This window comes from Juglans regia, chromosome 6 (assembly GCF_001411555.2).
Source record: "Juglans regia cultivar Chandler chromosome 6, Walnut 2.0, whole genome shotgun sequence".
Taxonomy (NCBI): Eukaryota; Viridiplantae; Streptophyta; class Magnoliopsida; order Fagales; family Juglandaceae; genus Juglans; species Juglans regia.
Genome location: NC_049906.1, coordinates 4,415,563 through 4,432,980, shown reverse-complemented (window position 1 = coordinate 4,432,980; position 17,418 = coordinate 4,415,563). Strand labels below are relative to the sequence as shown.

Here is a 17,418-nt window from a genome sequence, read left to right as displayed (position 1 = left end):
TCCCGCTTGGGACTGTAGTAGAAATTGTATGTGTTTTTTTTTTAAATTGTTTTTTATATAATTTTTTTTAATATTTTTTTAAAAATAAAATAAATTTAAAATATTATTAAAAATACTTTCTTAATAAAGAAGTAAAAAAAAATTATTTAAAAATACTTCCTTAATCACGAAGTAAAATAAAAAATCATAAAAAAATATTTTATATTTTACTTCATGATTAAGCAAGTATTATTTAATAATATTATAAATTTTTTTATTTTTTAAAAATATTTAAAATCATTAAAAACATCTATATAAAAAAAGAATTAAAAAATACACATTATAAAATACACTGGAGCTCCAGCGGGAGCTCCCAGCGGGAGCCCCCAGCGGGAGCTCCAGCATTTTCCAATTATTATTATTATTTTGAGATTTAAAAAAATTAAATTATTTATTATATTTTATGTAAAAATTTAAAAAAATTATAATGATGTGATAAAATAAGATAAAATGAAACACTTTTTGAATCCAAACACTTCTACAAATACAATATAGCAAACTTTTCCTATGAAACATGTGGAAACCTCGGCAGATCAAATAGGGATTTCGAAATCATTCTACCACTCATCAAAATGCATTATTGAAGTGATTTGGGAATATAACATGATAACACATCAACATTAGAAAGTGGAACCCCAACTAACACGGCATCTTTTAACTGTGACCTCTTTATACTTGCATAGTAAGTTATTTTCCTCCTTAGATACAACTTTGGAAATCAAGGAACTAAGATCCGGATGTAAACCTGCTCCCAAACCTGTCAAAAAAGATTTAAAATAATTAACAGCAGCTTCATGCACCTCTTCCGGCGACTTCAAGACCACTCCATCCACCAACTTCATGGATGAAATTATTGTATTCTTGCGCCTTTGATTAGCACACACGTGGAAAAACTTTGTACTTTGATCCCCTTTGAGAAGCCATTTTTTCTTGGCCTGTTGAGCCAACCTGATTTCTTCTCTATTGATCTCTCAGACCTGCAGCTCTGCTTTAGACACCAAAAACTCAGATTCAATATCCACTTGATACTCCTCTAGAAGTTGAGCTTCTAGTGATTCAACCCTCTCTTCCAGACTTTTGATATTTAGGTCCACCCTCCCAAACACCTGAAGGTTCCAGCTGCGAAGTACTATCTTGGTGCGCTTGAGTTTAGCAACCAACTTCACTAATCCTGATCTAGGAACCCCCGCTACAAAAAAAGTATAAATTGCCAGCGTTCAATAAATGCCGGCAACTATACCAAAAAACGCCGCTAATTTTTTTTTTGCCTGTGTAACCATCTGCCGGTAGTGGATGGTTGCTATTTTTACATACCGTCGTTTTTATTCAATTTAGCGGCATTTCTTTAAACGCCGCTAGCTTTCCTAAATTAACGGCATTTATCGAAATGCCGCCATTAGTTCGTTGCCAACCCATTGCAAAAAATAGCGGCGTTACAATAAATGCCGCCGCTAGTACATTACCGGCGCAATATATAAATTGGCGGTATTTATTTAAACGCCACTAATAATACGTTGGCAACACATTAAATGCATTAACGGTATTTATCTAAACGCCGCGACTAATACAGATAACGGCGTTACAATAAACACCACTGCTTGTATGGTGCCGACGTATCATATAAATTGGTGGCATTTATTTAAACGCTACTAATTGTATATTGACGACACATTGAATAAATTAATGGCATTTAGTTAAACGCCACCACTAATTTAAATAGCGGCGTTACCATAAATGCCGCCACTAATATAAATAGCGACGTTATCATAAATGCCGCTGCTAGTATGTTGGGACACAATTATTAAATTAACAACATTAATATAAATGCTGTTACGAATACGTTATCGGCGCATTGCATTAATTAACGCACCAATAATATGATATACCACAATAAAAAAATATATATAATATACAAAAATAATAATAAATATGATATAATGGATCATAATTCATATAATAATAAAAAATTACAAATCAAATCACATGAAAGTGATTTAATAACAACTATATATAAAATCATTAGATGTGAAAAAATACTGAACATTAAAACATTTTGAAACCCTATTACAGATAGTTTAGCCAAACAGAATTTGTACATATCTCTACAATTCATTCTCAAGATGCCTCTCGTAAAAATATACTTCATCTCGTAAAAATCTCCACTTTATGCATTTCTTCGTGTCAACATGTATGGGGTACTGGCAAGAGGGGCTGTGCGACGGAGACTCCATGAAAGCCAATTCTGCTACAGGTAATCCATTTGGGAGGACACCTTGCTCACCCCTGCTCACGTGGCCTTAAAAAATAAAAAAGACAATAGAATTGAAAAAAAGGCTGAAAGCCTAGAAGGGAGAGAACGCACGAAGAAGATTGGTTTCCTGCTCACGAACCAGTGCACTTACGTCTGCGTTGTCCCATCTCTGTTGGTACATCTACTCTCCGAATGCTTTGCACTGCACATCTCTCTCGCAGGAAGTGAACAACGAAGAAGCTTCAGCTGGCCAAAAAAAAAAATTCAGACATATTGATATCACCTTAGACATAGAAAGTCCTTTGACCTTTAGTTCATCAATATCTTTCCTCGCAGTACTGAAGGGTGTATTTCTAAGTGTACCTGAGCAACATTTTATTTTATCGGACAGTGCATGAAAATCTGATGGCAACTCTGTTGGAAACATCTTCGGTTCGATTTAATTGATGGCCACGAAGAGAAGAGATGCGAAGGAGCTTCAGCTTCAGAACAATATGCAATTCTTCAGTACGCACCGTTTCACAAGGTTGAAAGGAAGAACAACTTTTTCGTCTTCAGCAAGGAGCCCATGCACACCGTTTCATTTAACAAGTGGCAGCCATGCACATATCGATTTCGTGCGCAGAGTCGTCCCTGAAATCGACTACACGGCGTGGGAGTTTACTCATAAAACGCCGTGGGAGTTACGGGCACTAGTGGTGCTGAACATCGATCAACTGGGCGGTGGAGGCTTGTTTTCTGACTTCTTCTGTTGCTGCTTGCGGTGGTGTCATGGCCCAACTGCAACAAGTCATGGCCCTCAGTTTGGAGAACAATACTCTATTCTTCTTGCTTAAAACAGAGGTTGCAGGATTGGTATATTTTTATATGCAGGTGGCCATTGCTGGTTCTTGGCGTCTCACATGTGGCTTCCGATGCAGATTTCCAAGTGCGGAAGGTGGTGGCGCCGTTGGTTGGAGGGACTTCCATTGTGCATGAGAGGAATACAATTGATGAGAGGCATGCATTGAATGACGAACTACAGAAGAGGCACTGAGACCAATTTTGTAATTGGTTTCAAGACTATGTACTATTTACACCCCATTCAATATTATATTACATAATTTGTTATGTCTCGCTAGTTTTTGTCATTTACTCAATTCTAATAATCTAACCTTTCAGGTAATGAAAATGGATGACAGTGGAAGAAGTGAATTGAGTCATAAAGTTGTAATGCATTCTAAAGGTCCCATGCAAGTTGCCAAAGAATTTAACCGAATTGTCATCAATGGCACAAAATATCGCACTAGGAATTACGAAAATGGGAAGAAAACTCAGAATTGTGGTGTTAGTGTGTGTACTGAAGATGGCCCTGCTTGGTATGGCCAATTAACACGCATAATTGAGATTATGTATTATGATGGATCTCGATATGTGTTATTCAAATGTGATTGGGCAGACGTTACTAGGGGTAAAGGTTTCAAGGAGGACAAGTTTGGGTTTAGTCTTGTAAATTTTTCTCATCTAGTACACACTGGTAATCGGATAACTGATGATCCGTTTGTTTTATCTTCCCAAGTATCTCAAGTATATTATGTGGCAGATGAAAGATGCCCAAATTGGGTTGTCACCGTTAAGACAAAACCAAGAGACGTATATGACACTAGTGAAGAGGAAGTGATTGACGACGATGAGGATGAATATTTAGTCAACGAATGTTGTAACACTTCCAACAATGAAGCTGTTGAACCTACTACTGACGACGTTGTGTGGACGCGAAATGACATAGATGGAATGACGATCGAAACTCCTTAATAGTGTTGAGTAAGAAATATATATTTAGACTTTTTAACTTGATATCTTCTATAACTTTACTTCTATCTCATATCATGCTCCAAATATTATTATTTCTATTAATTTTCATATATGTAAACTTGTTTTTGTATAGGTACAATGGGTCCAAAAAAGAAGGCAAAGACTATCAGACCACACTTGCGAAGACAATCTACTTCAATATCAGCTGTTCATAGTGAGACACAATCATACCCATCCCTTGATAGGGTAGCCCATTCATTACCCTCTATCAATGGCTGCCCCTTTCCGTTGATAGGATGGTAGAGTCATCACCTTCTAGAAATTGTCCTTTCCAACCATCATTATCTTCACAGAAAGGGACCCAACCTTCTACATCGATACAAATGGGATACCAACTACCCAGACATATAGAGATCAACAGAGAGACCCAGCCATGCACACCTGCACCAATAGAACCATGTTCGGAAGCAGAAAATGTCGACTTGTTTTCAGACATTGGAGATTGTTTTGTTGTTATTGTTGGTATGTTTATGTTTTTCTTACTTCTTATTTATTTCACTATGAATGCACATTTACAAAATAGTAACAATGTCACTAAATCCATTTTTGCAGATAGTAATGGAGGTAGAGTAAAAAGACCATTGCACTCAATTCATGACATTTGGCATCTTCCAAAAGGGGAGCAAATTGATATGGAGCTCAATAATCTTGGTCAACCCATCAAAAAGCAAGACTCAAAGGTGGTAAGGTTTTGTGGCTTGATAGCGAGAACTAATAAGTTGGTTCCAATAATTTACAAGAATTGGAGGTCGGTGCCTAAAACCATAAAGGAGGAAGCGTGGGGTCTTATAATGGTATAGAACTTGTATTAAACCATTATGATTAATTAAGTAGGTATCTTTTGAAAATTTTGCTAGAAATCAAGACATATACTTATGTAAATTTATTTTGACTGTAGGGCAAGTTTAAAGTTCCTGATGACAAATTGGATGCATTCAAAAAATGGATACTGAAGGACCTGGGGAAGAAATGGAAAGACTACAAGCACGAATTGAAGAAAAAGTTACTTCTTGAAAAAGACACATCTACAGCACAAGTTGTGGCAAGGGCAAGTCCTGATATGGTGGACTTATCGCAACTAGCGGAGTTATCCAATCTTTGGTTCGATACAGAATATAAGGTAAAAACGCGCGCATTTCTCTTAGATTTAGAAAGTCAACCAACTGGTTATTTTAATCATAATTCTCATAATTTTTGTCATGTTGTAGTCAAAATTTAATAAAAATAAGGAGTGTTGTAAGAAGCAGGTGGTTGTTCACAACGGAGGATCAAAAAGTTATGCAAGATATGCCCATGATGCGGTATTTATTTAATTAGTATTTATTTATTGTTAAATATTTGTTAGTTCTTTATTTTCGATATGTATTTAATCTAGAATATTGGACGCAGAAAAAATCAACTGAGACATTGCCAAATCGAGCCCAATTGTTTGTTACGACCCATAAGAGAAAGGATGGCACCCACTACAATGATGAGACGAGGAAGAAATATGTATGTTTATTTTCAAATTTATTACTTTTGAATTTTAAAGAATTTATAAGATGAATAATGTGTATTTTTTATTATCTATTACAGGCTGAGATGGAGGAACTTTTAACACAGGACACAAGTCGAATAGAAATGGGGTCTGAAGGAACTATGACTTGGGCATCAGATGATGTTTATTCTAAAGTTATGGGGCCAGAATGGCCTGGACGTGTCTGCGGTTTGGGGTTTGGGCCAACCCCTACAAGGCAAACTTGTCAACATTCACTACCAACTTCTACGCAAGAAGATGGTATATTCAAGGAAGAGTTGGATAAAATGCATAATGAATTAACTGAATTGCGAAACTTAGTAAACACATTCGTGCATGCACAGGTGAGCACCCCACATATGTTTAGTTGATATCAATCAACAATATTTTGAAATTTTTGGACTCTCATTTGAATTTATTTTCAGGCTTCAAGACAAAATCAAATAGAGAATGAAGAGGAAGAGAAAGATGAAGAAGAGGAGAACGATGAAGAGGAAGATGAAGAAGAAGAAGAGGAAGATGAAGAAGAGGAAGAGAATGACGATGATGAGGATTGAAGGGATTATAAGTGAAGAATCTAAAATTATATTAATATTTTAGTTTAATGGTATTTGCAACTTTCCTTAATTGAGATAATATTTATTTATGCCATATATCGACGTTAGCTCCGTTTTGCTAAGTTGGAATTGGAATGGATTCTAAAAGTTTTAAATTCAGGTATTAGGTGAAGTGGTGGATTATGCATTAGTTTTACTACTCTTTTTCTAAGTTGTGAATCTTAGTAAGATGTTATTTACTAGTTTGATTTATGACTCATTTTTTGAATGAAATTAGTGATTTATAAAGAAAAATTATTATCCAAGTCCCTTGATCAATTGTCGACCTTTTTTTAAATGATGCCAAAGCTATATATTATTATCGATATAACAATATAAACGCTGGAACACTACTAATTTACTGGCGTAAAATTGATCAATTGTCGGCATTTTATTAAATGCCAACAAAATGCTGAGAAAGCTATATATTATTTTCGGCGTAACAATATAGACGCCAGAAAACTCAATAATTTACCGGCGTAAAATTGATCAATTGTCGGCGTTTAACAAAACGCCGAGAAGTTATATATTATTTCCGACGTAACAATATAAATGCCGGAAAACTCAATAATTTACCAGCGTAAATTTGATCACTTTTCGACATTTTTTTAACTCCGGCAAAGCTATATATTATTATCAGCGTAATAATATAAACGTCGGGAAACAGCTAATTTACCGGCATAAAATAGATAAATTTTTGGCGTTTTTGTAAACGCCGCCAAAGCTAGATATTATTACCGGCGTAACAATATAAACGCCGGAAAATTCAATTATTTACTGGCGTAAATAATAAGCGCCGGCAATAATATATTTTTACCGGCGCATAAACAACCGCCGATAATATAAACGCCTGCAATTCTTACTTTTTTTTGTAGTGCCCCTCATTCCACACCTTTTCCACAAAAGCTTTAAAAGACTCATGAGTACACCACATATTTTGAAACCGAAAGGGCTTTGAACCATAGCTCTCAAATTTTCTCTATAAAGTGACAACCATAGGACAATGGTCCGAGCTTTTCCTCTTTAAATACTCTAATCCAGCCGACGAGAAATCTCTCAAGAAAACAATGTTTATAACAACTCTATCAAGTCACACACAGCTCCTTGATGCACCTGCATGACCATTGCACCACGACATGCGACCACCAGAGAATCTCAAATCCACTAGACCACAATTATCTAGACATCTATTAAAATCCTCTAGCTTCCAGAGGTCTCGGATTACCAGCAATACTCTCCCCATCCTCTCTAATAATATTAAAATCCCCCACCACTAGCCAGGGATATTCATTTTCCTGTAACACTTCTAACTCCTGCCATAGGAACCTCCTTTCTTGTTGTTGACATTTTGCATAAATAGACACTAACACTTTCAGGCTATCCGAGGAAAACCATCCAATCAAACTCTGATCCGACATAGTTACCATCTCAAACGAGATAGCATCACACCAAATCAGCCATATCTTACCACCCATCGCTTTACTAGCACAATAATTCGACAAACCCGCCAAACTTGCTACATGAGGCAAACGCTCTTCACTTTGAAAAGGTTCTGGATATCACCCCCGGGATTGTCTCACCTGTTGATCCGCTTGTCATTGTTTTAGTTGAGAGCTACGAACCCCCTTATCTGACTCATACCCCTTCTCCTTTTATATATCTCGCAGATCATCTACCTCCTTCCTATCCGCAAAAATGGGACCTTCCTCACCTTCATCGACCTCCTGAGTAATTCCTGTCCATCGACTTTCCAACTCTAGCACTTCCGTGACAATATCAATACAACCCAAATAGTCATACGCCTCCGTGCCACCATCATGTGTCTTGTCCTCCCTTAACTGTGACACATTCCCAACCTCGGCCTGTAAGGAACAACCAGGTTCCAAAGGCAAAATAACCTGCCTAATCTCATTGGGAAATAAAGCACTATCACTGTCCCCATTCATACTAGAAGCACCAACGTGCTCCTTCAAACTAGCCCCAGATAGCACTTCAACTTGTTTTACTCTGGCCACATCCTTGTCCTCCTTTCCCACAGATTCCTCTTGCTCCCCTTCCACTGGATCCTCTTTCGGCCCAAAATTAACCACCATCAAAGCCTCTCCATTCTGACCCCTACTTGCATCTTTGGCCTTTTCACGCCAAACTTCCTTCCAAGGCAAAACTCTTTCATGGCACCCTTTTTCCTTACCCCTTTTCTGAGCCCTCTTGCCCACACGACACACCACTGCTGAATGACCTTGCTGATTTCATTTTTCATAGTAGAACCCCGACTTCTCATACCTTGCCTCCTGCCAAAATTTTTTTGAAGCCACTACAATCGAGAAGCCCTATATTGGTTCCTCTAGAAAATCCACCTCCACGCAAATACAAGGCGGCCCGTAGCCATGGTTCTGTGTAAAGTCACATTATCGGTTCCTAAGAACCGTCCAAACCTTGTTGGTAAGATCTGTAAGCAATCTGTCCGATACATATGAAGTGGAAGACTCGGAAGAAAATTCCATTGAGACGCTAAAGAAGGTTCCTTATTGTAATATGTATGTCAATATATTGTATTTGTCTTTCCTAATTACTAATGTGTTTTTCTTATTATGTGATTAATGAGGTGATGTGTGTTAGCTCGATCTTAACCGTTGAAGCTGATAAGACAGAGTTATAAGAGGCACGTGAGAAGCTCGTGGCTTCATTCTGAAGGGTTTTACACTAGACCATTGGATCCTTACACGTGGCAGCATCTGTTGCAAATCTATAAATACATCCTTATGCGTTGTAACCCTAGTAGTGTGTTTCATTTATGTATTACGGCTGGTTTTGAGAGAGAACAGAAAATGGGGCGATTCTAGGGTTTCTAGGATTTGTTAGGGTTTGCTCTTAGAGAGAATAAATCTGTGCGATTTCTTATGATTTCAGTGAGGGCATTGTAACTCTAATGTACTGAGACTTTTCTGTGAAGTACTTCATCAATAAAGATCTCTGTGGCTTTTCTGAGGCCATTCCTGTCGTGGATGTAGACTATTAGGGTCAAACCACGTATTTCAGTGTGTTCTTTCTTATTTCTCTATATTTTCTTTTTTAGAGTATATTTATTTTCTTTCTTGTTTACTGTTTATGATTCTTGATAAGTTTTCGTGCTGATGTTGTTCTATACCGTGAGACATTTGTAATCTATTCAAATCTTGCAATATTGGTATTTCTTTGGTTGTGATTGATATTAAACTTCAATTCTTGTGAATATTGTATTTTCTGTTTGGTTGAATAAAACTGGGAGTTTTATATCTAAAAGAAACAGAACGTTTTTATCACAAAATATTAAAAGTTATTCTTTATAAAACAAATCCTTTTATTTTTATAACACTTATAATATCAAAATCTTTTGTCCACCAAAATAAGCGAAAACTACATCCCTCCATTACCCTTCCTTCTCGTGCCCAACCATGAATAAAATCACGCTCATTAGTCATCTGAATAAGAACAAGGTGATAATCCATAAAACTTATCGTTGGAATATCATTCAACCCCCAAGTTTTCACCATAGATAAACGAATAGCATCAATGGGAGGTCCGGACTGAATAAACTTTAGAACGAGAACAATGTTATCTTTATGCAAGATAGATTTGGGAGTGTTGGCTCTGGTGTGAATATTTGTGTTCATTTGTTTGAAGAAAAAATGTTTTATAAATATCTTTTCTTTAGCTGGCCATAATATCTTCCCTTAAAGCCCATGAAGTGCAATAGAATCGGGTGATAAGAGTTTGGTGGAGTAGCAACTAGCTAGCTTCAAAAATGTTTTTATAGCAGATTGATTTATCTCTCTTCCGATCATAAGGGAAACAAGTCAAAAGCCCATTTGGAGTTCTGCTTCCCTCCCCCAACTAAAAGAAGTTGGGAAAGAAGGTTCTTGTTGCAAATGGAGGATTTGTTTTCCCATAATTTTGGCTTCTGACTTGGTAGAATTCATTACGATGGTATATAGATCCTCAAGACACTTCTTTAAGTCCAAACTTTGGCTTCTAATTTAATCAAAAAAGCTCAATGTGAGTAAGGAATAAAAAAAGTAAGGGATTCACACACTAAAACACAGATTCACATAAGCACAGGAGATCAACTGAGCAACAGTGAAGAAGAAACTGTGAAGAAATACCTGAAGATTTCTAAAACCCAAAACGCACGTTTCATTCAAGCAAATAGAAAAAATAAAAGTGCCATCAGAGGTGAGTGATGTTAGTAAATACATAAAGAACCCTTTCTTAAAGACAAACTAGTTTGGATTTAGAAATGAGTTGAGATGGTTTTAGATGAGTTGAATCAAATATTATTATAATATTATTTTTAATATTATTATTGTTTTGGGATTTGAAAAAGTTAAATTGTTTATTATATTTTGTATGAAAATTTTAAAAAATTATAATAATGAGATGAGATAAATTGAGATGAATTCTAAATGCAAACAATGCCAGCTCGTGGGCTTTCTCTCTCTTTTCTTGACTTTTGGGGATTGCCATCATGAAAGACCGAGTTACCATGCCAATGATTTCATTGTTTTGGTTCTCTATTTTAAATTGAGAAATACTATAAACACAAAGAAATTATATAAAAATAATATCATAAACTGACGTGATTTGATGTGTTGTATCAGATTATAAAATTACTTTTATTGTAAAGTAGATTTAACAAATCAGATAAAATCACGTCAGTTTGTTAGATTATTTTTGTTTAATTATTTTGTGGATGTAACAATACTCTTTTAAATTTGTGTCATCAGTAGTAGGGCTTCGTTGTTCTACAAGAGACTGAAATATCCTTTCATATTAAAAATGCTACTTAACTCATTCAATGTTATCTCTTAAAGTTATTGCTTGAATTTTTTTTTCCTTAATGGTTAAGGAATTAACTATTAGTAAAATTGTATATTATTTTAAAATTTTTTCTTAACTGTTAAGGACTTTAAAAATGTATTAAAAAGAAAATGAAAAAAAATTACACTAGCTGTATGCCCAGCATATATACGCCCAGTAGTAGGGCTTCTTTTGTTGTCTATTTGTGGAAATAGGCAAAAGTGTTTCGCTTATTTTACTTAAAACCTAATGCCAGATTGGATTATCTATCTAATAAACTCTATATAATAATAAAAATAATTATTCTATTCTCAAATCGATGTGCGTAGCACACCATAGAATTTTTTTCAAATAGAACATGTGAATTATTAATTTCTATTCTATTTGTGAAGTCTACGCTTATCTTCAAAAATTTAAAGACACCACTCAGGCTATGTTTGGATGTTAAGATCATCTCAAACCAATCATTAATGAAACCCACTATTTTCTCAACTTGTCATAAAAAGGCAAAAACCATCCAACATGAAAGAGGAGGTAACAATCTAACCTAAGTCCACCCCACTCCAAGAGAAAGGAAAGAAACTCCCTCCTACTTTTGGCCCCCATTTGGCCCCCATTTGGCATTCCTTGCCCTCACACATAATAAAAGAAAATTGAGGGAAAATGATGCCTCAGAGTAGTGGTGGCAAATCATGTTTTTGAGTCATATTTGTGTCGTGTCAAATCATAAACACGACTATATAGGTCAACCCGAATCTAATCCGTTAAACTAAATGTGTCAAACTTACAAACCATAACTAACCCATTTAGATTACGGGTCATGTCGTATCACCTATTTTGACCCATTTAATAATTAATTAAAAATATATTAACACAACACGACTCATTTAAGTCCGTTTGTTTCATGTAAATGGGTTGAACTAAAATGCATAACTCATTTAACCTGATTAACATAATTTTACATAAAATTTAAAATCTATATTTATTAATAACCATAATATCTTAAAAAATATATATTAATATTTTTCAAAATTTAACATATAATAAAATCAATATTACAAATCATACAATAACAAATATGAGCATAGGTCGAAAATTACAATCACAACAATAAAAATATACTAAGAAATACAATATACAACTTAACAATAATAAAATTCTAATTTTGAAATAAATTCTAAACGGGTCAAAACGGGTTGATTTTGTGTTAAGTAGGTTGACCCGTTATTAACCCATTTATAAATCATGTCTTAACGGGTCATCCCATTTTGATCCGATTAACATCAAATCTAAACCTGGAATTTCGTGTCGTGTTCGTATTGGATTCATAAGTCGTATCACATATTGCCACCCCTATTTTAGAGACTTTTTTTATGGCACAACTCTGTTTGCGTCTTTATATTTGCATTCTTTTTCTTTGCCATGACCTTTTTTATTATTATTATTTGTGATAAATATGCATTCCACTCTTAATTTCAGGCAAAAGTGGCAAAACCCACATTGAAGCCAAATGAAATAATATCCTACCACGCTGACATGATGAGAACTTTCAAAAGCGACCTACTTTTCCAAATAGCATATAGACTGTATAATGATGCAAATTTTTCCTCTGAAACATGTGGAACCTCGGCAGATCAAATAGGGATTTCGACATCATTCTACCACTCATCAAAACGCATTATTGAAGTGATTTTGGAACATAACATGATAACACATCAACATTAGAGAGTGGAACCCCAACTAACGTTTACCCGTTATGTTTAGTTGAGTTGAGTTAAATTGAATTCTTTATGAATAGTGAGTTGAGATGGTGGAGTGAGTTTTATGAGGCCCATCTAAGATGAGTTTAGATGTGTTTGAATGTTAAGATGAGTTTAGATGTATTTATAAAAATTTAAACAAGGTTGTGGGTCCCACGTCTATAGAGGTGTTAAGTTGAAAGACTGATCCGCTCCTCTACTTTCCTTATTTGAAAAAAAGTGCTCTTCTAGGGTTTGAGGTTTTTTTCTTTGATGGCAGTCGCCGAGGCCCATTTGGGCGTCTCGGTGACTGGCTCGCGATAGCGCTCTTTTGCCGATATGGTTTCAGCTTCCCCACAGCCGATCCCAGAAGTGTCTGTTCTGTTTCGTGCTCCATCGTTTGTGGATGGGGAGGTTTGTGTGCTGTTCTCTAGAGAGGAGATCGAGCAATCTGATGTGCTTTCAAGTTCTCACTTGTTCTAAAATTCATTCGCCAAAGGCCATCGCTTGATATTATACAGTCGTTCATACGATCTCGCTAGGGCCTGAAGCATCAACCTATTGTTTTTGCTGTGGGTAAACCAAGACATGTTTTCATTCGTTTCTCGACGGAATAGGACTTTCTGAAAGCTTTTGCTCGAGACGCATGTGATATAGATGGTGCTTTCTATCGTGTATTTCAATGGACAACTGAATTCCATGAAGATTTAGAACTTGCTAGGGTACCTGTCTGGATCAATATGCCGGGTCTTCCACCTAACTTATACCATGATGCTTTTCTTCGTAACATCACTGCACCAATGGGAAGGTTTCTCAAACGTGATAACCCTAAATGGTGTGCTACTCGTACGGACGGGGCTAGGGCTTGCATTGAGATGGATATCTCCAAAGAACCTCTGATGGGGGTATGGAGTGGTACGCTGAGGAAGTTGCAATGTTTTTATCAAGAAATAGTGTACGAAACGCTCCCTGCGTATTGTATGAAGTGTCCAAGGACATAATTTGAAGACATGTAAAAAAGAGTCTCATAGACGTGTTCTTCATGCTAAAACACTGAAAGATGGAGGGAGGGTTGAGAAGGTTTGGGTTCGGAAGTCCCATGAGTTGGTGGTTGAGGAAGTTTATGAAGATGCTTTAGTTTTGAATGAGGGTGTCGGAATGGCTCTAGAAATTCTTGCTGGGGAGGATGATGTTCCTTCTACGTTGCATTTTGACTCACACATGCATATTGATGTCCCGGATGTTCCTTTGAAGGAAGCTGACGCTATCTTGCAGGATGCAGACATGCAGAGTCCATGTGTGGTAACTATAGGGAATAATTCTGAGGAAGAAGGAACTGTGGTGAATAATACTGATATTTTGACAAATAATATTGATACAAGTGCAGCATGTATGGTGAATATGAGGTTAGTTTCAAGGTTGTAGGAGAACCGAGTGGCACTAAACAACAACTAGTGTTGGAGGATGGTACTGCTGCGGAAATTTTTTTGCAGGAGACTAACGATCATTATTTGCACGCGGAAGCAGTGTTGCTGTGTATGGCTACGGCTATTGGCCCAGTTGAAGGATTGTTGAAGCCAGTATTTCCAATCGCTCATCTTCAAGATCATGTTACTACACTGGAAGAAGTGCAGGTTTGCTCGGATACTGAGTTTGAGGAGGGTGTACAGTCGATGTCGTGTGTAAGAGATAGCTTGTCTGATTCTTATGTGGTAACTGGGGCTATGAAGAAGACAAAAGAAATAAAGCTACGGGGTTCTACTAGGGTTGTGAGCAAACCCTCTCGCCTTAACTTATGAAGAGCTCTTATTTTTACTGGAATGTTCATGGCTTGGGTACGTTGAGGAAACGATTACGACAATTAGTCACATGGTATTGTCCTAAAATTATTGCTTTGGCTGAACTTATGTTAAATATTTCTAGATTACAGTGGTGGAGACATAGGCTCATTTTGATGCTTGTGGGTCTAATGTGGAGGCTAGTGGGAAATTATGGATTATGTGGAAGAATGAAGTGAACTTGATTATTGATAATATGAGTGAACAACATATTACAGTGCGTGTTGTTGATAATTTGAATCCTATGGTTTTGACTTTTGTTTATGCGAAGTGCACATATCATGAGCGATGTCGTTTATGGAGTCAACTAGAAGATTTTAATTGTTCAGAGCCGTGGATTGTTATGGGGGATTTTAATATAATTCGGCATGATGGGGAAAGATGTGGTGGTCATCCTCGTGCTGTTGTTGCTGCTATGGATGAGTTCAATGCATGTATTGATAATTGTGGTTTCATTGAGATGAGTCATTCTGGTAATTCTTTCTCTTGATGTAATGGTCATCATGATCTTTCTCGTAGTTGGGCTCAGCTTGATCGTATTTTGTTAAATGTAATGGGCATGGAGGCTTTCTTGGATGCAAGCTTTCAATACCTTCCTCGCACTACTTCAGATCATGCCCTGATGGTCATTAATTTGGAGAGAAGTGCAGGTAATTACGGTTATTTATCCTTTAAATTTCAACAAATGTGGACATCGCATGTAGATTTTATGGACTTAGTGTCTCAAGTTCGGCTAGAGGATACTAATGGTTCAGGTCTTTTCAAGCTGGCTTCTAAGCTTAAAAAGATGAAAATTGCTTTGAGGGTTTGGAATAAACAGGTTTTTGGGATGACTAAGGTACATATTGCAGAGTTGGAAACTCGTAGTCAGGTTTTAGAGACCAGTTTGCAAGATGGTTTCTCAGATGATCTGGAGTCAAATTTGCTGGCTTCCCAATTGGAATTGTCAGTTTGGATGGATAGGGAAGAAACTCGCCTGGCTCAATAAGCTAAACAGACTTGGTTGCAAAATGGTGAGAGAAATTATGGTTTTTTCCGTGCTATGAGTACAAAGAACCGGTTTCTTATTAAAACAATGAGGCTTGAGGATGGGACCACGCTTACTTTGCCTGAGCAGATCCATGCGGGTGCGGTTGATTATTTTCAGAGGTTCTTGGAAGCTCGTCTGCGTACAACACTCCCAGATTTAGGTGCCCTTGGTTGATCACATTATCGCAGAAGAAGATAATATTGCTTTAAGTAAACTCTCATCATCTCAAGAGGTTTATGATGCACTTTAGTCCATTCCAGTGGATAGTTGTCCAGGGCCTAATGGTTTCAACTCGGGTTTCTTTAGGTGCTGCTGGCACATTGTTGGTAAGGATGTTATTGAAGCTGTCGCTGATTTTTTTCGAGGTGGTGTGTTGCCTCTGTTTTACACTGCTTCCTATTTGGTGCTTATTCCAAAAGTTGAAAATCTAGAGAGCTTTGATAAATTTCGCCCGATTAGCCTTTGCTCGGTTATTTATAAGGTATGTTCAAAAATCTTTGTAAATCGTTTCTCACCTTTGATTGCTCATATTATTTCTCCCGAACAATGTGCTTTTATCCCAGGGTGTAGTATTTTTTAGAATATTAGCCTGTCTTAAGAGCTGATTCATGGTTTAAATAAGCCAACCCGTGGGGGGAATATAGTGCTGAAAATTGATATGGCAAAGGCGTATGATAGCATTGACTGGGGTTTCCTTCTTCATGTACTGCAGTCTTTTGGGTTTTCTCCTGTAGTGTGTAGTTTAATTAATCAATGCATCTCCACCCCGTGGTTTTCTATTGTTCTGAACGGCATCCCTAAAGACTTCTTCAAGGGTGGTCGGGGTTTGCGACAAGGGAATCCCCTCTCTCCTTATTTATTTATTATTACTGAAGAGATTCTCTCTCGATTGATCAAGCATCAGGTTGTAATGGGGAAAATTCAGCCTTTTTTCATCCAAGAGCTTCTCCCGTGATTTCTCATTTACTATATGCGGATGATATCGTTATATTCTCTAATGGGAGAAAAGCTTCTATGAGAATTATTATGCAAGTCTTGCAGGACTATGAAGCCTGGTCGGGTCAGGTGGTCAACAAGGCTAAGTCTTCAATTATTTTCTCCAATAAAATTATGTTGGCTCGGTGACGTATGCTTTTGAACTTATCAGGTTTTAGTGAATGTAAATTGCCTTTTACATATTTGGGAGTTCCTATTATTTCTAGCCGTTTGTTGACACGTCATTTTGATGGTCTGATTAATAAAATCTGAAGCCGTTTAGAAGGTTGGAAAACTAAATTGCTTTCAAATGGTGCCCGCCTCCTTTTACTTAAACATGTCTTGCAAAGTATTTCGATTCATTACTTATCAATTTTATCCACGCCAAATTTGGTGTTGGATAAGATCCAGAGGCTTATGAGTACTTTCTTTTTGGGTGTTCGCGATGGTAAGCCAAAACGGAAGTGGTGTTCGTGGGATGTCATGTGTAAACCTGTTTTGGAAAGGGGTGTGGGCCTTCGGAACCTTCATGAAGTTTACAGATCTCTCCATATGAAGCTTGCCTGGAATCTTCTCCAAGGTAAATCTTTTTGGTTCCAATTTTTCCTTGCTAAATATGTGGGTTCGGAACATATATCGCTTGTTGATCCTCGTAAAGGAACTCGTTTTTGGCAAATGATTATGAAAATTCTCCCTTTTGTGCAAAAAAACACCTTGTGGCGGGTTAAAAATGGTAACTTATCT

The 17,418-nt window shown here is 36.8% G+C and overlaps 1 protein-coding gene across 1 annotated transcript; it reads left to right on the top strand.

The window, feature by feature from the left end:
• The first annotated feature begins 4,467 nt into the window (after positions 1 to 4,467).
• LOC109003042 lies at positions 4,468 to 6,114 on the top strand. Its single transcript, XM_018980999.1, has 7 exons — positions 4,468 to 4,606; positions 4,697 to 4,938; positions 5,043 to 5,264; positions 5,353 to 5,445; positions 5,534 to 5,635; positions 5,720 to 5,849; positions 6,086 to 6,114. Exons 1-7 carry the CDS (start codon positions 4,468 to 4,470, stop codon positions 6,112 to 6,114), a joined length of 957 nt encoding a protein of 318 aa, XP_018836544.1.
• Positions 6,115 to 17,418: the final 11,304 nt, after the last annotated feature.